Source organism: Molossus molossus, unplaced genomic scaffold (genome assembly GCF_014108415.1).
Source record: "Molossus molossus isolate mMolMol1 unplaced genomic scaffold, mMolMol1.p scaffold_m16_p_8, whole genome shotgun sequence".
NCBI lineage: Eukaryota > Metazoa > Chordata > Mammalia > Chiroptera > Molossidae > Molossus > Molossus molossus.
In genome coordinates this window covers 84,538,111-84,560,041 of record NW_023425402.1, presented here as the reverse complement: position 1 = coordinate 84,560,041, position 21,931 = coordinate 84,538,111, and the positions used below count along the sequence as shown (strand labels likewise).

The 21,931-nt window shown below is 40.1% G+C and overlaps 1 protein-coding gene and 1 non-coding gene across 2 annotated transcripts; both read right to left on the bottom strand.

Annotated features, from left to right (window-relative positions):
- Nucleotides 1–1,728: 1,728 nt before the first annotated feature.
- ARG1 (arginase 1) lies at nucleotides 1,729–12,297 on the bottom strand. The gene is made up of 8 exons (XM_036247917.1): nucleotides 12,156–12,297; nucleotides 8,278–8,350; nucleotides 5,741–5,915; nucleotides 4,541–4,700; nucleotides 3,246–3,340; nucleotides 2,757–2,861; nucleotides 2,415–2,551; nucleotides 1,729–2,176 (listed from the first exon to the last, which is right to left on the bottom strand). The coding sequence occupies exons 1-8, from the start codon at nucleotides 12,210–12,212 to the stop codon at nucleotides 2,010–2,012; spliced, it is 969 nt and encodes a 322-aa protein (XP_036103810.1). The 5' UTR covers nucleotides 12,213–12,297; the 3' UTR covers nucleotides 1,729–2,009.
- Nucleotides 12,298–19,952: 7,655 nt separating this feature from the next.
- Nucleotides 19,953–20,064, bottom strand: LOC118622062. Its single transcript, XR_004957900.1, has one exon. It is a non-coding gene; the product is annotated as a U6 spliceosomal RNA (small nuclear RNA).
- Nucleotides 20,065–21,931: the final 1,867 nt, after the last annotated feature.

Genomic DNA, 21,931 nt, shown 5'->3' with positions numbered 1-21,931 from the left:
ACCTGAGGGGAAAAATGCCTTTACATTCATTATATCCTAAAAGTGTGTTTTCTTTAATAGTAACTTTAAAGTGGCTCTGTCCAATAGGACTTTCTACAGTGCTGGGAATAGTCTATATCTGTGCTGTTCACTACAGTAGTTGGTAACTACATGTGCCTATTGAGCACTTGAAATGTGGAACTGAATTTTAAATTGATTAAGCTTTAATTTAAATAACTACATGTGGCTGCTATATTGCACAGTATACCCTAGAGCAAGATCCAGCATAATTGCTCTTATCTAAAAGTAATTCAGTAAAAGAGGTATCTTACAAAGTCCATATGTCAACAGTTGGGTTTAAAATTCTGGGCTGCGTATGAAAAATCAGGTGGTGGAGGTGCTAGCATATGGCTGTTACAACAAAAACAATACAGACCCTCTCGCGGGGCCTGCTTCATGGCCGCGTCCACTTGAGCTTTGTATAAGTCCTGGAGGAGAAGAGTTTGTTTCCTTGGTTTTTCTTACAGTTTACTCTCATTTATTTTTTCTACCTCCTCACTATATTCCAGAACCAAGATGAGTTTTCTAGCATGTTTGAAGATTTCAGCTAAAGAGACACACTGTAATTGCAATGAGTGAGGGGTGGCATGTTTGAAAGTCACAGATAATTTTAGGAAACAAAATAGCTGTTTGATTTCTTTCTTCCACCTCCCAAAAGGCTACCATGCTTAAAATACAAACCAATGTCATGTTTGAGGTTTAGGAAAAGTAAAACATGGTCATCTAACATTAATGAACTTGGAGATCGCCCAAGCCTTAAGGTTACCCATTTCACAAATAAAGAACCCAGAGCAGAGAGTTCAGTTTCATCAAGGTCTCACAATGTTTAGGGGATGATGATTTCACTGTGGCTTTTTAAATTCTTACAGGTTTAAGCAGGATGGATGTGTGTATGTGTGCATATTTTGCATATATTTATAAATATGTAGACATGATAGAATCTTATTATAAAGAGTATTATAAAAATCACATATTTTGAACAACATGGAAATAGGGTTCCTTTTCAGGCAGGGTAGCTCTGTCTGCTACTCACTATGTACCATGTGTTTATTTTTTCTTTTTTGTTATTTAATCATTTTTTTTATTTTTCAATTGCAATTGACATACAACATCATATTAGTTGCAGGTGTACATTATATAACTTACTAAGTGATTAGACATTATATAAGTGATTAACCCAATAAATCTCATATCCATCTGACACCATACATAGTTAGTAGAATATTATTGACTGTATTCTCTATGCTGTACTTTACATCCTCATGGCTGTTTGTAATACTAATTTGTACTTCTTAATCCCTTCAGCTTTTTCACCCATCACCCCAACCCCCTTGCCACCTGGAAACTGTCAACATGTTCTCTGTATCTATGAGTCTGTTTCTGTTCTGCTTGTTTATTTTGTTTATTAGATTGAATTGTTGATAGATATGTATTGCCACTTCATATTGTTTATTTGTTGTCGTCGTCGTCGTCTTCTTCTTCAAGACCCTTTAACATTTCCTATAGTACTGGTTTGGGGGTGATGAACTCCTTCAGCTTTTTCTTGTCTGGGATGTTCTTTATCTGTCCTTCAATTCTAAATGATAGCTTTGCTGGGTAGAGTAACCTTGGTTGTAGGTCCTTGTTTTTCATCACTTTGAATATTTCTTGCCACTACCTTCTAGGAGTGTGTTTATTTTTAATGCCAGCAAATTTCTATTTAGAAATTAATGTATACTTTTCTTTCTAAAGATAAGTCTTTTGCCAAAATTGGAAATACAAGCTTTTTAAATTTACAGAAATTTGAGTTTCCAAATCTTTCACACCAAGAGGGAATTGATACAGTTTATACAAATTGTACTAATATTTCCTCAGGTAAAACATTTTTCTGAAACACCAAATCTGTAAGAGGATAACTATAAGCTTAAGTAAATTATTAGATTTGCTAATCATGTTATTAGCTGTGAGATTTTTATATAATGTCTCCACATTTACTTAGGTGGGTTAAGGTAGTCAATGGGCTTATGATTACCCTCTCGAGCAACTCCAAAACAAGCCAAGGTTATTGCTACTGCTGTGTTGACTGTTCGAGTTACTTCTTCTGGTGTCTTCCCCAGAGATGGGTTCACTTCCATTATGTCCAATCCTGACAGTAGCCCTACAACAACAAATGAAAATAAGGTAATGTGTTACATAGTTGACATTTTAAATTCAGTATCTCTGAAGTGTTACTCAGGTGTGTGCAGAGGGGGTGACCGACTGAAACCACTTGGGTCACTGCATCATGCGATGGGCATTCTGGAAGTGTCGGTCGGGGCTTGACTCAGATCAGGGGGTGTAAATATATATTGGTCATGTGTACACTTGCTTTTTTATTCAGTCAGATGTATACCTACCTGTTTTGAAAATTTCTTCTGTAATGTAGATACCTTCTCTGTAAGTCAGCCCTCCGACGACGGGTGTGCCAGTAGCGGGTGTGAAAGATGGGTCCAGCCCATCAACATCAAAGCTCAGATGAATCGGCCTTTTCTTTCTTTTAAGAAGTGGGAAAGTAATTCAGTTGAAAGTTGGTGGTTAACATTTGGTAGATAAATATAGTTCTTACTTGGCTCTATAACAAGGAACAACCTAGTGAAATTCCATGATTTTACATAAAGGCTTTCTTAATAACTTAACACTGATTAGAGTCAGTAGCAAGTTCTTTTAACACTTTCTGTTACACACACAAGTGTCATTACCTTCCCAGCAGATAGCTGAGTGTTTCTTCCATCACCTTGCCGATTCCCAGCTTGTCCACTTCAGTCATAGAAAAGTATTTAATACCCAGAGTTTTCAAAATGTAGCTATGAGAGAGGAGATATTGATAATCTATAATTAACACGGAGGCTGACTATGCCCTCGTTCCCTTTTAAGAAAAGATCAATGTTGTAAGAAACCTAAAATGTTTAAGTTCTGGGATATATATGTGTGTGTGTGTGTGTATACACAGTGTGTGTGTGTATATATGTATATATGTACATATACACATATATTAACCAAGTCAATATAAAATCATTTGAATGCATACATGTATGTATATGTACATTCATACATATACATACATGTGGACATAGGTATACATATATAGACTTGGTGCTTAAAATAGTTTTTTCTCATTGGTTTGGCCAGTATACCTAACATGCGCAAGGACAAAAATGAAGGTAAACTGCATCAAGGAATAAACTTACTGTTCCCCAGGGTCCACGTCTCTCAGGCCAATATACACAATATCTTTGGCAGATATGCAGGGCGTCACCCAGGAGAACCCTGGTACATCAGGGATCTGAAATTGCAATGTTTCCATTTGGTTATGTATGAGTCTCTTGAGCAATTCTTACCTTGAAAGTTAAGTACACTTGTTGGATTGCATATGTCTTAGATTCAGAACATACATTTTTAGGAATCATTAAAAGACAATACAAAATGAAGAGAATGCCTGCCTGCCCCAGCGGTTCCCGTGATTGCTTTGGCCCTACCCAACCTCACCCGAGGCCCAGACCTAACCTGAATCATTTGTCACGTTTACCAGCGTTCGGTCATTTGTGCCGTTTCCACTGGGCCCTGCTTTCCCGAACTCTGAGGAAGTCAGCGTGCTCCCATTACTGCATCGCTTCTCTTTCTCAATCAGGAGTTAATCCAGAAGGTGGCATAGAGTGGCTGAGGAATAATTTTGACCAACCCTTGTGACATGCAAATGTCCCAGAATCAAGCTGTCCCCATGTGCTGGCTACATATTCTGTTAGTGCATAAACCTATCCCTTAGTTGTCAGTTGAGAAAACGTTACTTCTGGGCGTTCAACATAACATTCCCAAGTGTCATAAAGACCAATATACTACGGTTGTATAAATAAAAGTGGTTTTATTGATACACTACAAGCATATCCATAAAAATGATGAACCACAATGTTAAATCTTGAATTTCATCTTTTATCTTTTAGAAAAGAAATTTCTAGGGAGCAAGGAAATAGTTCTGTTTATGATTTAGGTATGTGCTTCTCACGATCAAGATGTTAAATAATAAACCATTGTGATCCGGATTTTAAAACTCCATTTTTGAGAAGGCCCTATGATGTGGAGGGGACACTTGGTGAGAATGAGAGGCTGTGTGGCATGTAACAGGGTCAGCACGGGAGACCCGGTCCGGCCCTTGCCTGGCTCTGCTTGGCATGTGATCTTGAGTGAGTTGGTTAACCTCTGAACCTCTGTTCACTTGCTTATAAAAGATTACTCTCTGCCCCCGCCCCCCCTACTAAAAAGGGTAGTTTAAGAATCAAAAGGGAAGCTATAAAGTCAGTTTTCAAACTATCCAGGAAGGGAGAGGACAGCTTCACCACTTCTATCCTCCAACCCTTTGCTTATTGCTGCCAAGAAAACAATTTGAGATTATACCAATAATAAGATGGCTGAGGGGTGTTTACTTCTCTCCATCTCCTGAACTTCTACTAAAGGTTATTTTGTGACACGATACCAACCAGCCTCTTACCTTTCCCTTTAGCTCCTTCAGGAGGAAAGACACAGGCTGTCCGTGCAAGTTCCCACTCGAGGTTGTCTGTGGAGTGTTGACATCAGTGTGAGCATCCACCCAAATGATGCAGAGATCTGGGTGGACCTTGGCATGGCCAGAGATGCTTCCAATCGCCAGACTATAGAAAAAGTTTGTGTGAACATCAGGTTTGCAGTATCATGACATACATCATACCGTTATCTCACTTAATGCTCACTCTTGGTTTTCCTTTAAGTCAAAGTGATTGCTATTTCTCATGGGTTTTAAATCAGATGCCAGTTAAACAATTATAACAATAGCCAAAGTAGAGGTTACACTTAATAGTTACTAAGACGTTAACATCAAGGCATCACTGAATAACTTGTAATATTCTTCAAAACCACTTTCTAATAAAATTGTAAATTATAGTTTCACCAAAAATTAAATACGTGTGAAAATGCTACCACACAAGGAATTCCTTAGCATGAGACTATTCCCTTTTCACGGTTAAATCTGGCTTGTTTTCTGCACTCTCATTTCTCTTGGTACATATTTAATTCTCCCAAGTGAATTATGAATTATGACAGAGTCCTTCCATTTTTTTAGTCCAATTGTTTACAAGTGGGGAGCATCACTCAGAAGTCCTCCAACTTCGGTCCCATATCCCAAGTGCTCACTCACTATGCAATAAACAGGTCTCTGCTTGAACGTCCTCCTCTCCCGCCACACCGTGAAGGACCACTCAGCCAGGTCCAGAACCCTCACAGTTCATCTCAAGCACTCTAAGCTCCAGAAAATTTGCCTGAATGGAAGAGCTAAGTAATAGCTTAGACAAAAGTTAAAAGATTAGGACTGGCCTTACAATGTCCTTATTCTCCCACTGGTGAAATTTCTACAGATTACAAACAAAACAGGATCACACACACGCATGTTAAACAAAATCACGTCTGAGGGAAAAATATGACAGGAAGGATAATATGCCAGATTGTTAAAATTCCAGTTGAAGTGGTTGTTAGGGAAGTACAATTACCACTGGGTTATCTTTTTTCCCCTTTTATATGTGTGTGTATTTCAAAAAAATTGTATAATTATTACTATTATAATGGAAAACACTTTTAAAGGTTGACCTAAATGGGTTGTTCCTATGATCAGTGATCAAGAACAATGAGTTGACTGTGAATTTCCTCATTCAAACAGCACCTGTGGTCTCCTCCCAGGACCAGGCTGATCCGTCCGTTCTTCTTGACGTCTGCCACCACACCGGCCAGCTGCTCGTTCGCTTTTCCCACGGACCTTGGATTCTTCACAATTTGAAATGGACTGTCATTGGGGACATCAGCGAAGGGCAGGTCCCCATAATCTTTTACATCACATTCTATAGTTAAAATGAAAAGTTGCAGGTTACTAAATAAAGATTACAGAACAGTCTGTGCAGGACGGTTTTTAAATTGACAAAATAAGTCTTATTGTCTAAAGTATAAGCACAGTAAAGTCTGAACGACCTGTACAAGTTGTGAAGGTAGAGACCGTGGCAGCGCCGTCACACCTGGCCGCACACGGTGCCTGCTGCTCGCCAGGCTTCGCGCAGACCTGAGTCCGCCAGGGCGGCTCCGAGTACAACAGGGTGACCTTCTGGTTTGGGTTTTTGGGTGGTGTCACTGTCTTTGTCTCTGTGCTTATGTGCTTTCTACTTTCCTACAAAAAGTGTATACTGTATTTGTAATAAAGAAATTGTTTTTTAAAAGAATATATATATATACATATATATATGCCCAGAAGAAAATACACCACTATTTTATTAACGATCCTTGGATTCAATCCAATCTGTCACCTGCTGAAGCAGTTCAGCCCCCTCTTCTGTCCGCGGCACCTCCTCACAGTGGCATTGTCTAACAATTCAATAGGACTGTGTGGTTGCCAACCATTCTAATACTTCAGCAAACTCAGAAAATAAAGACTTTGTCATTACACTTGTTAAATCAGGTAACCCGAAGTTCCTAAGGACCTGGGTAAACTTTCTAAAAGGCCTCAAGGTACAGAGCTTCATGTAAAACTGTGATACGGGCTCCATTCAGTGTTCTGAACTAAGTGGTCATTGTGCATTGTATTTATTCATGTCTGTGTGTATCCATGATACAGTAACACCTTCAAGAGATTTAACTTGATATAAAATGTGTCCAAATTAACTTGTTAACTGACAGACTAGCTCAGTTCATCCATCCAGGTTTCCTGTTCTCTATTGGGATCTCTCTCTCTCTTTAGATTTATGACATATAATTTTTATTTACTAAAGTTTATATATTTTAAGTGTGCCAGTCAATGCATTTTAGAAATATCCAGTCTTTCAACCACCACCACAATCAAGATTTAGAATACTTCCATTACACCCCCCCCCCCCGACCCCAGTTCCCTCATGCCCCTTTGAAGCCAAGACAGTCACTGGTATGGATGTGCTACTTTATTTATTTACCAGTTGCTGGGCATTTTGTTGTTTCCGTGTTTGGGCTATTATAAATAATGCTGCTATAAACCTTCAAGCACAAACATGACCTTGTGAGAACATATGTTTTCACTTCTTTTGGCTAAACAGCTAGGAGGAGATTTGCTGTGTGAAAAGGTAAATATTTATTTAAGAAACTGCCCATCTTCTTTCTTGAGTGGCTATATCATTATGCATTCCCATCAGAAGTATCTGAGGGTTCCAGTTGCTCATTATCCTTGTCAATACTTCATCGGGGTTATTATATAAAGATAACATTTACTTTATCTGTACTTTTAAGATACAAAGTGTTTTTCCTTTGCCTGCTCACACACGCAAATATGTGTGTGTGTATAATATGAGTAATAATACGCACATATTAGTATTATTACTGAGGGTTTTTTATACTCTCTATGTTTATTCGTAGAAGTGGTGTAACTTAATACTCCCTTATTATTTCTGATATTACAGTGAATTTCCATTGGAATATTTTTGGAGAGCTTAGGCCTCCCAGGACAAACAATTCACCTGATCCTGACTCAGAAGCCCCAGATCCATCCCATTTCCAATCCTGTCTCACAGCCCAGTTTTCAGAAGCTGTGACAGAAGGACGGGATCCAGGAAGCCTGTTGATACAACCGGCCACCCAGTTCCTGGGTTCCAGGTGGCACAGGGCTCAGAAAAGCCTTGAGACTCTGAGCAACCACCGGCTTTCCTCGTCCTCCTCCCTCGTGGAGCTGGAAGGCCGGGCCGTATTTCCCACGCAGACTCCCCAGTGCCTCTTCCCTCAGGGACCATGCCCAGGAGCTGGGTTCCCCACTTGAGCCATTCAAGGAGCATGCTTTTCAGTCTGACCTTGACCTACTATGAGCTAAGCCCCCGCCGAGAAAAGCGGAGTCTTCAACCCAGACTCATTATTCCCGTTTTATTTCATCATCCAAATAGGGCCCGTCTTGCTAGTAGTGCACTTCCTGCTGCCCCTTGCCTTTCGGGTTCAATCCCCCCAACTCCCCTACCATCCATCCCAACCCCAGTTCATAGCACACAGATGTCCTTACACAGGACATCTGTCCTTTGCAGAAGTCTGGCTGCAAAGACGAAATAGCTGAGTCACCCAACAACATGGATTGCAAGTTTTTCCCACGAGCTGCCTTGTTTACAGGGCGTACTTCGAAGGTTGTAACCAACATCATGGAGACACACCCCTTCCTCAGAGTGGGAGGGGGCCAGGCTGTCCATCTTTCAACCTAAAAATTACCTTGTTCTTTCAGCTTCTCAAGGAGGCCAGCCTTTCTCAATACTTTAGGGCCTTCTTCTACTCCTCCTCGGGGCTGCACAATTAAAACATAAAGTAACTCAGACATCAACTTAATCATCAGACGCACGCAATACAGAACTCTTCATTATGTAATCAGTTGAATAATACTTTTTTTTTTAAGATCCTCCAGAGCCAGGAATATGTATTATCTCATTTAATTATCACAGCAAGGTAGATTGGATCACTCCTATGTCAAATACAAAGATCTAGAATCAGAAAGTTATATAATTTTCCTCCAGGCACACAGCTAACAAGTGGCAGAGCCTTAAGACCTTATCCAGGTCCTTTGAATTTCAAAACCTTCCATCGTCTCCTCTTCCCATTATGTCATGTCACCAACACAGTGAACATTTATTTTGTGCCAAAGCACACAGAGATGGAGACACAATAATTCAAAGAAGTTCCTGTCTTTCAGTAACTCATAAGCTAATCAGGGATTTGGATATTTCACATCAATTACTTGGAGATTTGCTTCAAAGCAGATACATGATGTCATAACAACAAAAACAGGATGCTCCTCTCTCTGCCCAGGACAGAGGGTGTCAGGTGGAGCAGATGACATTTCAGCTCAGTGGCACAACACAAGTTCAGGATGACAGACAGGGTGGTGGAGAAACTTTGTCAATTAGAGGAAGAGCCTGAGCAAAGGCTCGTTTTAAAGTGTGGCACCGGGCCCTGGCCGGTTTGGCTCAGCGGTTAGAGTGTTGGCCTGCGGTCCGGAGAGACCCGGGTTCGGTTCCCGCTAAGGGCATGTACCTTGGTTGCAGTTTGTCCCCGGCCCTGGTTGGGTCGTGTGGGTGGCAACCACTCGATGTGTCGCTTTCACGTCGATGTTTCTCTCTCTCTCTCTCCCTCCCACTCTATCTGAACAAAATATCAAAAAATGTCCTCGGGTGAGGATAAAAAAACAAAAAAATACACAAAAAAATAAAAAATAAAGTGTGGCACCGGGAGAGCTACGTGCAGTAGTAGTGAGGTAGGGCTCTGGGGACAAACAGGAAACAAGGAAAATCACCTGGGAGCTGGTTGAACCCACACAGACCAACCTAGTATTTCAACTTTTGACCTGCTTAATAAGCACAATGAACAAGAATTCTGCCCCTGCTGTTTTACATCAGGGAAGCTAACATGACTCCTCTTGGCAGTAAACCTTCTCTCTCCTGGCAGATGAGGGATCTAAAGAAACTTCTTTTATGTATCTCTCTGATTCTAATTTCCAACAAGGTTTTTACATATAAAGTTATCTCCTGTTGTCAAATGAGAAGAGGTGCCAAAAGACTCTTGTGTTTGTCCTTAGGATTGGACTGTGGCACCAAACAAAGCAAATACTTCTTCCCAGTTCAAATGAACAGATGACGTGCTTGCCCTGGGTGCCAAGTAAATCCCCAGTGTCAAGCTCCTTGGCTCCATTTCCTTTTTCAGAGTGATATTCTTTTTTATGTGTTTGATTCAAATCCCTTCTCATGATCAGTCCTGTGGTATTGCTTGGTCTACCTGCCCACTTTGGAAATCAGCTGTTAGCTCTACTGACTTTGAAGCAGAGTCCTAGTTCCTGACTGGCCACAAATGTAAGATGCCCTGTGTATCTGAAGAGGCATCAATTCAAGTCAGGAGCACGGGCTTTGGGATCAAACACTCAAGGCTGTTGTGGCCTTGAGTAGATTTCCAAACCTCTCTGAGCCTTAGTTAACTCACCTGTAAAGTAAATAGAATACTTACCTCATTTTTTGCCACCACCTCCCTCCTCCTTTCCGCTCCCTTACAAGAGGGTGAGGCAGGGTGGAGTCCTTTCTCAGACTCAACCTTCCAGCCATTTGCCCTCTAATCTTCTCCCTTGCTTGTTTGTCAAACTTCTACTCCTTTAGGTCAGGACATGCTTATATGTTGGTCATTTCCTCCGCCTATGCTATGGCTCAGTGTCGAAAAATATCTCTCTCTGCGTCCTTAATATCCTGAGACAATAAGCTTCATTATCATTGGCCCATGTTTTAATGGGGGAGGGGTTGTGGTGCAAAAGAAAAAAAATTGCTGAGGACAGAAAATGTATTGGCTATATCCCCTAGAGGGCTGTTATCAGCCTAAGGCCTTCTGCTGTTCCCTCCCTCCCTCCCTCCCTCCCTCCCTCCCTCCCTCCCTCCCTCCCTCCCTTCCTTCCTTCCTTCCTTCCTTCCTTCCTTCCTTCCTTTTCTTTCTTTTTTCTTCCTTCTTTCTTTTTTTCCTTCCGTCCTTTCTGCTTCCCTTACTCCTTTTTGTCAGTTATTGCAATTCTATCTTTGTTAGGACCTGCACAAGAATAAGGGAGCATATTGTGGATTTTTCAATTAAGCCCAGCATTAAAAGAACAGTTGCTGTGTCAGCAAAATGTTTCTATGTTCTGGGAAAGACTTTTGAAGGATTTCCAGGGAAAGTAAAGCAGTATTTACTGACCGTCCAAATGCAGTTTGGGTCTCTAACCTCTGACCTGTCCCATTTTGTTTTGCAACAAGAAGCCGAGTGCAAAGCAAGAGTTCAAAACTAAGAGGAGTACAACACTGCCCAGGTGGGCAGAGAAAGTTCTGAGAAACCCGAGGGAAACGCCACTTAAAACGACAACAAAAAAGTAACTTTAGGAGTTTCAATTCAATCTTGTCTTATTTGCTTTATTTTCCTTCTTCTTCCTCTTAAGGACAGATACATGTTGAAATCTAAGGTGTCTATAATCTCATTATATTTACCAGAATGAGTGTGGCCAGGCAGAAAAATAAAAGACTTTATTTCAATGTTACTGGTATGTTTTTGCAATCTGGGAGTTTCATAAATCCATCAGTCCTTTCAACGTTACCAACTTACAGTCAGATTTCCTTTCTTTCATTTTTCCTCCCTCAAAAAGAGGCACACAAAGGATTCTATTTGCAAGGATCTGAACAGAAAAGACACTGCTCAAGATTTCAAGGTTCCTTCACTCTCTTTGGAACAGGCTGAAACGTGCCTCCCAGATGGGTGGCGGACACGCCCTACACAGCCAGAATGAAGGCGCTGCAGTGGCCGGAGAAGTTTGGGAGGACCCGGGGCCAGGGCCTGTGAACAGCTACCCTATGTAAGCAAACCCCCTTCAGAGTTCGAGGCTGATGCCATTTTGGATTCAGTCCGTGTGCTTTGCAGGTGCCCTGCATACAGTTCTGCTCCTGCATCACTTTGGCTGTGCCCTCCTCTCTCCGAGATCGAACACTAATTAGTCCATGAACTAACACTTTTATATAGAATTATTAAAGCCCTTAAAAATATGAATCATAATAAATAAATAAATAAATAATATGAATCATTCACAAAGTTCCAAAAAATAATCATATATAAGTCATCCAAATTAAAATAACTTTAAAGTTAATGCCAATCTATGAAATTTTCCTAGGCATTAATTTCATAACCAAACAAATGAATTTTCTCAAAATTCTCTCTCTCTCTCTCTCTCTCTCTCTCTATATATATATATATATATATAATCACCAAAAACAATGAGAACATGAAAATTTAAATAAGTAGCTAAAATGCAGAAATAGTCCATTTCCATTCAAATAAAATTTTTTCTTTTAAAAAATATGAGGAAAATAGTAGATTCAAAGAAAGTAGACTGTGGCTGAGATTAGGAGCCACAGGAATGAGTGGGTTTGTGACCACAACTGCACAGTGTTGTAAACTGGTGAGACAACTTAAAATTATATACTATTTAGGGCCAGGTTGTATCAGGGAACTTAACTAAGCAGACAACACCACCTCACTGATTTTAAAGTCTGAAACTTCCTAATAAATCCCAGCTCTGCAAAGGAAGGCTTTGCACTCACCTGTCCCTTGGAGAAAGGCGCTCCGATGATCCCGATGGACTTTGGCTTAGAACTCATGCTCCGGGTCCCCGTCGCTGCGCCCGAGGTCTCCAGCCAGTCACCACTCCGCAGTCCTCAGTGAGAGAGCACATGTTTTTTCTACTTATAATTGGGCTGAATCTGTTTACCTTATTCTAATAAGAAAGACCGGCTCCACCTCCTGACCCGAAGAATGACAGCAGGAAGCCTGTAAGTTCTCCACATGTGGAAGAACTTGGGTCTCTGATTAAGTGAGATTATTTATGTTGCCAACGCACAGCCATTTGACAAGTCAGCTAGGTTAATACCTTCACTATTCACAATCTTTCTGTCCTAATCTTAATAATCTTTCTAATCTAATCAATTCAGCATTATCACATAAACCACAGAGCCACGGTTCTAGTTGTACAAACTCAGGGAAGGACACTTATGTCCTCCAGGGCTTTGAGTTCTTCTGTGTGAAAAAAGGGGCTGGGACTGACAAGATGATCTCCTCACGTACCTTCAAGCCCTACAATCCTGAGTTCAGGTTTCACACCCCAGGATTAATGGTTAATCAATGAGACACACCTCATACACCACTAGGGAAAGTATATGACTTCCTTTTCTGCTTATTATTAGAGAAAATCTCAATTGCCTCATTAATAACTAAGAGGTGTTACCATACTAATTTTTAAATATGATGTGTAGGAAAACAGTCTTTGGAATTATAATCCATTATCAAGATATAAAAGTAAAAACACCCAACACTGAGCTTTTATCCTGTGCCAGATGCTGTTCTGTTTTATATTATTTCATTTAATCCTTACACCAGCTTGATGTCAAGTCTCATCTTTAGTGCCATTTCACCGATGAGGAAACCAAAGCTCAGACTGTTGCCAAATGTCACACACAGATTGTAGACGAAAGACCATGATTCACTCTGAAGCACTGTGGATCCGCCTAACTTTGGCTTTCCAGTGTAGACACAAGCCAGGTGTCAGGTACTCATGCCTGTCAGATCTGTGAGGGAACTTATTTATTGTCATGCAAAAGTATGAGTTTAGAAGAAATGCACCCTGAAAAATCCTTCCAATTTAAAAATGACATAATCGTAATTTAGAGGGAAAACTCACTTAGTAGAAATGATTTCTTTTTTCTGTTGGTGAGAGAGAACACTGCGGAGCACTGACATTCCATGAGGACAGAGTTTTGTCTGTTGTATTCCCAGGACCTAGAACAATGCTGGTATGTGATAAGCCCTCAATAACTATTTGCAGAATGTGTGAACAAGAAAACCACAGTCTCGTGGGTTCATTTTAATAGGACTATTTTCCAAATAAGATTCCTATCTTTCACTTTGTGGATTTACTTGCATTTACTTGTAGTATTTTGTTATAGCTAAATAGTAGCCTCTTATGGCAGCAATTTTCAACCTTTTTCATCTCATGGCACACATGAACTAAGTACTAAAATTCTGCAATACACCAAAATATATTATATATTTTTTGTCAATCATTCTGACGAAAAAAAAAAAAAAGGTATAATTTTGATTCATTCATACTGAATGGCTATTGTTGTGTTAACTGTTGTCATTTTTTTACTTGACAGTCTATGGGAAAAGAAGCCAGTACCTCTGACTAAATAGTCAGGTATTAAGTGATATGTCAGGTATATGTTTTCAAAATTCTTGCAGTACACTGGTTGAAAATCATTGTCTTATGCTGCTGACATTGCAAAAAAAAGTTTCCCACTTAAAAGTAACCTGATAACTTTGTATATGTTATTATCCCAAATCCTTAATGTTTAAATAGGAAACTGAATAATTTTCCCCTTATGTTTTGTGTTTTGGAAATTTTTATTAAGTTCCTCCTACTCCAAAATCACAAATATATATTTCTATATTTTCTTCTATTTGTTTTAAAGTTTATCTTTCACATTTACTTCTTTAATCGATCTGCACACATCTTGATATATTGTGAAAGTTCTCCAACTATACTTTTTCCTATAGTTCATCAGTTTCCTAAACAAAACCCATGGAATAGTCCATCCATTTTTCCTCATTGATTCAAGTGGTATCTTCTCATATAACAAGTTCTCCTAAACACACGGACCTGTCACTAAGCTCTTTCTTCTACTCCACTGGCTTATTTACTTGTGGGTGTACCAAGTCCACACTGGCTTATCATCATGGTTTTATAGTATATCTTACTATTCTTTGGACAACAACATTTTTGCTCTTCTTTTTCAAAATTGATTTAGTTATCCATGGGCCTCTAAACTTCTATATATTTAAAATAAGTGATCAGATTTTTTAAATCCTGCCAAAATTTTTACTAAATTTATACATTAATCAATAGAGATTTGCTATCTTTCAAATTGTATTGCCTGCATTTTTTTTTTAAACTAACATCTTAAAATTTTTCTCATATCAAGCTGATATTGCTTTCCTGTTATTTGACCCACTGATGACAACACTTCAATCCAGGTAAAACACGCTATCTCTTGGCTGTCATATATGTCTTGGGTCCTCTATTATTTAACTTGAATATCCCCAGATACTCATCAGTTTCTTATATTACAGAACTGATATTTTCCTTCAGGTTACCAACTTGATCACTCTTGGCCAAAACATCTTCTGGCTCCCTTCTGCTCACCTTAAGTATATGGTTCCATCTAGAACTAGTGCGTATGTCCAGGTGTAGATAAAGTCATCTGGCCCATCAAAGACAAATTTAATAATGTCTGATGTTTTTGGGTCACTAATAAAAATGTTGAAAGGACAACACTTGTGTAATAGCTCTTTGGCATTCCACTGGAAACCTCAACCCAGATTGGCATAGCTCCATTAATTAATCATCAATCCATAGGTACAGTTGTTCCCTCAATTGCCAAGTCAACCACTCCATCTTGTCCATAAGAACATCATAAGGAAAACTATCAGGTGTGATAGTAAATTCTTTTTTTTTTTTTTTTTTTTAGAGAGAAAGAAAAGGAAAGAGAAAGACAGATAGAAACATCAATGAGAGAGAACATCGATTAGCTGCCTCCTGCATACCCCCAACTGGGGATTGGGCCCACAACCTGGGCATGTGCCTTGACCGGGAATCGAACTGGTAACCTCTTGGTGCATGGGTCAATGTTCAACCACTGAGCCACACCGGCCAGGCCAATACACTTTGTCAACTACCAGTCTGACTTTCCTGTCACAGGTGATGAATTGACCCTGATAGAACCTGTTCTTTGTAAAGTCTTGCTGACTTCTAGTGATCCCTGCTTATTTTTTTTTTTATCCTCACCTGAGGACATTTTTGCATTCATCTTCAGATAGAGCAAAAGGGAGAGAGAAAGATAAACATCGATACGAAAGAGACACATTGACTGGCTGCCACCCACATGACCCCAGCCGGGGCCAAGGACAAACTGCAACCGAGGTACGTGCCCTTAGTGGGAACTGAAACCAGGTCTCTGGACTGCGGGCTGACGTTCTAACCGCTGAGCCAAACCGGCCAGGGTGATCCCTGCTTACTTTTTGTTGTAAACATAAACCATCTTTTCGATCTCCAAAGCTGTCATCTCAGTACTTTCAAAGAAAGAAAATAAGAGAGCATCTTACCCAAGTCATTCTATAACAGCTTGATCTTTTTATTTATTTTAGAGTAGATAGATAGATAGATAGATAGATAGATAATTTTAAAGCCCTTCTCCTAACAATACAAAATTCTTAACCAATCTCTCTCTCCACCCCCGTCCCTGAAGATGAAACCACATTTTTTTAAACTTTGATTCAAAGCCACTAGAACGAGAATTGGTACATAGGCCCTTGTATTAGTTTCCTAGGGCTACCATAATAAAATAGGACAAACTGGATAACTTAAAAGAGCATAAGTCAAGACTATACTTTCAGGGATCATTTCTATAGTTTGTTAAAAGAGCATAAGCCATAATTCCGGAGGCTAAAAGTCTGAAATCAAAGCATCGCAGAGAACATGCTTCTTCCTAAGCCTATAGGGGAACACTCCTTGCCTTTTTCTAGCTTCTGGTGGTTTCTTGGCAATCTTTGGTGTTTCTTGGCTTACAGAGGCATCATCCTAATCCTCTGTCTTCACATGACATTCTCCTGTGTCTCTGTTTTTGTTGTTGTTGTTGTTTTTTATCCTCACCCGAGGACATTTTTTGATATTTTGTTCAGATAGAGTGGGAGGGAGAGAGAGAGAGCGAAATATCGACGCAAAAGGGACACACCGAGTGGTCGCCACCCACATGACCCAATCAGGACAGGGGACAAACTGCAAGCGAGGCACGTGCCCCCAGCGGGAACCGAACCCGGGTCTCTCCAGACCGCAGGCCGACGCTCTGACCGCTGAGCCAAACCGGCCAGGGCTGTGTCTCTGTTTTTAATGACTATCTTCTTATAAGGGCACAAGTCATAATAGATTAAGGGCCCCCCCCCTACTCCATTGTGACCTCATCTTAACCAAAATCTCTGCAATGACACTATTTTTACATAGGGCCACATCTGAGGCACTGGAGATTAGGACTTCAACATGTCTTTTTGGGGAACACAATGCAGCCCCTAAGAGCCCTCAATAAATGTTTCTGCAATAAAAAAAAAAAAAAAAAAATGAATAAATACATTACATAATGAGAAGAACCAAAAAAAAAAAAAGGCATAGCTCTTACTCTCTACCTCCTTCTAAGGCTCCAAATCTTGGCCTTTTTTTTTTTTTTTTATCAGCCAGCTAACATACAAGAAGCCCAGGATCCTTAGCATTTCTATAGAGGACTGGAAAATACACCAAATCCAAAGGACTGAGTCTCTAATGAAGTGCTTTCAGGACGTCATTTTGCTCAGTGCATTGGCAAGAATTTTTAAACCCAATACAGTAAGGATGGGCCTTTTCCTGAAACACCCGAGTTGATGAAAATGTTCAAACTGAATGAGCCCTGGGAAGTGACCGAGTCATGCCTCTGGGTAGGAGCTGTCCTAAGCTTTGAGGCATGCTAGAAGCCTAAGCAGAGTGGACAGCCGTGGCAGAAGGTTCACTCTGAGTGTCCGGCTCATGTCACTTCATGATTATATGCGTATAGCCTGCCCTGCTTTCTGTGCCTTCCTCTCTCTGTACCCAGCTGCACCCCTGGGAGCGTGGAGCCTATAGAAAACAAAATGTGGAAGAGCCGTCTCCCTGATCTCTCTACGGGCATAGGGAGTCAGGGAGCATTGCGCCAGGTGACAGAGTAATCCAAAACGGGGCTCTCCACCACTTCGATGCACTGAGGTCTCCAGAGATATGACCCCGTCCTCAGTGGGACCCTGAACTGTAGGCTTGTTGCGGGATGATATTTACATCTCATTTTGGAGGTTACAGCTACAGACTCCCAAAGACAGTCAAAACAATAGGGAGAAGGTATAAGTCACAGGGAAATAAAATCACTAAGATCATGCGTATGTATGGTCGCTTCTGGGTGCCACCTAGAAATAGTGTGGAACTTAATGTCCTGCATTCATGGGCAAAGACTGGAGACCAAGAACTACTGTGAATGTCTGTTCTTGGGACCTAGGTTTACTCAAAGGTATATATATGTGGCCTGGAACTTAAGATGATAGGCATATAGAATAACTGTAGCCTCTGAGGCAGAGTGGCTTACACATGTCACACAGCTAACTGACTAAAATTGAGACTGGAATGCACATTTCTTGGATCCCTCTAATGCTATTCCCACTTCTTCACGCCACCCCTCATCACCTGAAGACTCCTTCATTTTCATAAATGAGACAATCAACCTTTAGCTTTTAAAAAACAAAAGGGAGCCCGGATGTGTCCACCAACATGCACCAAGAGGTCGCTGGTTCAATTTCCAGTCAAAGCACATGCCCAGGTTGTGGGCCCGATCCCCAGTGGGGGGCGTGCAGGAGGTGGCCAACCAATGTTCTCTCTCATCAATGTTTCTATCTCTCTCTCCCTCTCCCTTCCTCCCTCTCTAAAATCAATAAAGAAAAAAAAGGGATATTCAGAATCTTTCAGAAACTAAACCTCGTGCACCATACACTTAAAAATTTGACAAAGAATCTGCAGAAAATGCATCATGTCCTCTACCCAGACCCAGAGAGTCAAATCAAGTTGAGTATCTATGTTTCAGTATTTCTTTCTTTTGACTTCTTCTATTAAAAGGTGGGTACCTTCCCTGGACGGTTTTGCTCAGTGGTTAGAGCATCGGCCCACAAACCAGAGAATCCTGGGTTCGGTTCCCACTAAGGGCATGTACCTCAGTTGTAGTTTGTCCCCGACCTGGCTGGGTTGTGTGGGTGCCAACCACTCGATGTGTCTCACATTGATGTTTCTTTCTCTCTTTTCCTTCCTCTCTTCCTCCCGCTCTATCTGAAGATAAATGCAAAAATGTCCTCGGGTGAGGATAAATAAAAAAATTAAGTAAAATAAAGGTGGATCCCCTCAAAGTCTAACTTCTCTGGAAAATTAAATTGATATTAAAAGCAAAATTTTATTCTTTTCTGAGGAGTTTTAGTGTATCTGCATATTAATTGACACTAGATATCAATGTCTTATAATTATTAAAGGAAAACAAAAGTGTCTTAATTTAAGAGATGGCATCATTTTGGGGTTTTTTAAAATAAATATCTTGGTTCATACTCTGGGATATAACTTATTTAAGTTTCCATTGAAACATTTCTGGAGGAAAGTATGTTTTGTCTAGTTATTTTTAAGATTTTTCTCTTTGACTTTGTCTTTTGGTAGTTTTTGTGTGCTGTATTAAACTGTGGAGTTCTGTATATCTTTCTTGGATTTGTTAGGCTTCTTGAATTTGTGGATGAATATTGTTTATCAATTTTTTAAAATTCCTCGTCATTTTTATGGTTTGTGTCTCATATTCTGTACCTCATATTCTCTTTTCTCTTTTGGGATTCAAGTTAAAAGTATGTAGGCCTTCTACCTCCATTCTCTTGTGTGTAAGTGTGTGTTGTTGTTGTTAATCTTGATTTTTCTATTGATTTTTTGAAAGAGTGGAAGGTAGGGAAGGAGAGACAGAAATATAGATAGAAGAGAGACACATTGATCGGATGCTGACCAGGGCTGGGGATAGAACCTGCAACCCAGGTACATGCCATTGCCTGGGAATCAAACCTGTGACCCTTCAGTCCATGGGCCGACACTCCTACCATGGAGCCAAACCGGCCAAGGCTACCTTCATTCTCTTATCACTTATTCTTTGTTTTCCTATATTGCACTCTGAAGAGTATCTTCTGACTTGTTTTCCAGTTCAATCAATCATTCTTTCTTTAGCTAAATTATCTGGTCAATGAATTCTTAGTACCAATTATTATATTATTAATTGTGGGGTCATGGTTTCCCTCTCCCTACAGTTACATACAAGTTTTTCTTTTATTTCTTTACATAGTAAATATATTCAGACTGTAGTCTGTATCTAGTCATTTCAGTGTTTCAAATCTTAAGAGACCTGTTACTGTTCTCACTGTTTCTTTCTTAAGGTGACTTGGTTTTGTTTGTTTGTTTGTTTGTTTATCCTCACCCGAGGACATTTTTGCATTTATCTTCAGATAGAGCAGGAAGGAGAGAGGAAGGAAGAGAGAGAGAGTCACATCGACTGGTTGCCACCCACACGACCCAACCAGGGCCGGGGACAAACTGCAACCGAGGTACGTGCCCTTAGCGGGAACCGAACCCGGGTCTCTCTGGTCCGTGGGCCGACGCTCTAACCGCTGAGCCAAACCGACCAGGGCAAGGTGACTTGTTTTTTTGTTTGTTTGTTTTGCTTTGTTTTTAAAATATGGAACGCTTCCCGAGTTTGCGTGTCATCCTTGCGCAGGGGCCATGTGAATGAATCTTCTCCGTATCCTTCCAGTTTTAGTATACGTGTGCCGAAGAGAGCACAAGGTGACTTGGCTTTTAATACCAGATTATCTTTGTCTCAGAATACAGGGCGGAGTTAAGTAGGTTTACCGTAGTGAGTATTTATTAATTATTGTGTTATTTTTCATATGAACAACTGTAAACCTATTTGCCCCACCCTGCATTTTCAGGAATAATGTGAGGATATGAGGAAAGCATGCTCTTCCAGGAGAGATTTGTATAGTTTCCAGGCACATCCTGGCAAAACAAGTGTAGGATACCTTAAGTCAAATTCAGAGGCTGAGGTTCCCTGCACCACTCAGGAGAACTGAAGCTTGGATGCAACTTGTGAAAACTGGCTTTGTGTTCACCTTACTCGGAAGATCTAGCCCCTTAGGATCACAGATTTTTTTTTTTTGTTAGGTCCCCTCTTCAATTCTGAACGTTTTATATGCCCTGGGTTTTTATTAATGTCCACTTTACTCCATGAGGCTATCAAAACAAAAGTTAAAATGTACCTGAATAGTCAAATGCCCCAGAGCAAAAGCAGTTTCTGTTCTAGCTTATTCCTTAGGCTTCCTACTTTGCATTTGAGCCTTGTCCTGTTAAGTCATCACTGCTTTTAAATGAGTGAAGGGTAGGTGGTTTCTCACTTAGGTGGACCTAGACCTGTTCTTTCCTCGGATTTGGGACTATCTATTGCTTCTTATTCCCACTGAGGTCTAGCTTCTGAGGCTGGTACCTCCAGGGTTTCAAAATTTTTGCCAACAAGGCAGTTGAAAGCAAAACTCTGAATGGTATTTATCATGTAATGTCCATGACTTGATTGCCAAACTCTGTTAGGAGGGAACACGGGGAAGGTTTGTGCTACTGGGAGAAGCTTCTATTGTTTTCAAGTCTTTCAAAGAATTGTATGCAAGTTCAAGGTCTTTCTTTTCTATTTCAACAGAAAAAAGTCACACCCTCATTAAGACACAAGTAGTTTTCCTCATTTTTTTTTTTTTTATCCTCACCCGAGGATATTTTTCCATTTTTTGTACAGATAGAGTGGGAGGGAGAGAGAGGAAGGGAGAGAGAGAGAGAGAGAAACATCGACGTGAAGGGACACATCGAGTGGCTGCCACCGCACGACCAACCAGGGCCAGGGACAAACTGCAACCGAAGTACGTGCCCTTAGCGGGAACTGAACCCGGGTCTCTCTGGACCGCAGGCCGACGCTCTAATTGCTGAGCCAAACTGGCCAGGGCTAGTTTTCCTCATTAAGACACATGTAGTTTTAGTATTACTGTAGTTGAATTCGTAATGCTGTTATAAACAAGTAGAACTATTCATCCTAGAGAAGGCTTAGAGAAAATAATACTTAAAATATTAAGACCAAACTCTTATTGGAAGATGTTAGTAACCTGTAGTTTTTTCTTTTATTTTTGTTTTAAATAAGACAGACATACTTTCATGAAAGTTTTACATCCAAACATAAACATCTCTAATGAGACTGACTAGGGACATTTATCATTTCAATTGGGCAACGTTTAGTTACTCACTGAATAATTTGTCAGATTCCTCAAAATTATTACTGTTCTTCTTGCTGATAGACCAAAATAAGATTTTTAATTAGACATAAATATGTGACCATTGTAAAAAAATTTTTTTAAGAATTAAATGAACATTACCCACAACCCTACATCCCATACATAAATACTGCTACTAGTCTACTATATTACTTTCTAATAGTTTATGTATTTACATGTTTTGTTCTTTGGAAACAATTTTATATCTTGGGATATTTTTTAGAATTATTTTCTGAATATTTGTCATATTACTAAAAAGTCATTGAAGAACGCTTCTCCTTCTCCTAAAGGGGTATCAACATTCTATCAAATGGTTACAATGATTTACTTGAATGATGAATAT

Coding starts and splice junctions, on each gene's coding strand:
- ARG1 (XM_036247917.1), bottom strand. CDS start 12,212: ATGAGTTCTAAGCCAAAGTCCATCGGGATCATCGGAGCGCCTTTCTCC. Junction 5,916..8,277: donor TGAGAAGCTGAAAGAACAAG/GTAATTTTTAGG, acceptor TTTTAACTATAG/AATGTGATGTAAAAGATTAT. Junction 4,701..5,740: donor GTCCTGGGAGGAGACCACAG/GTGCTGTTTGAA, acceptor CTTTTTCTATAG/TCTGGCGATTGGAAGCATCT.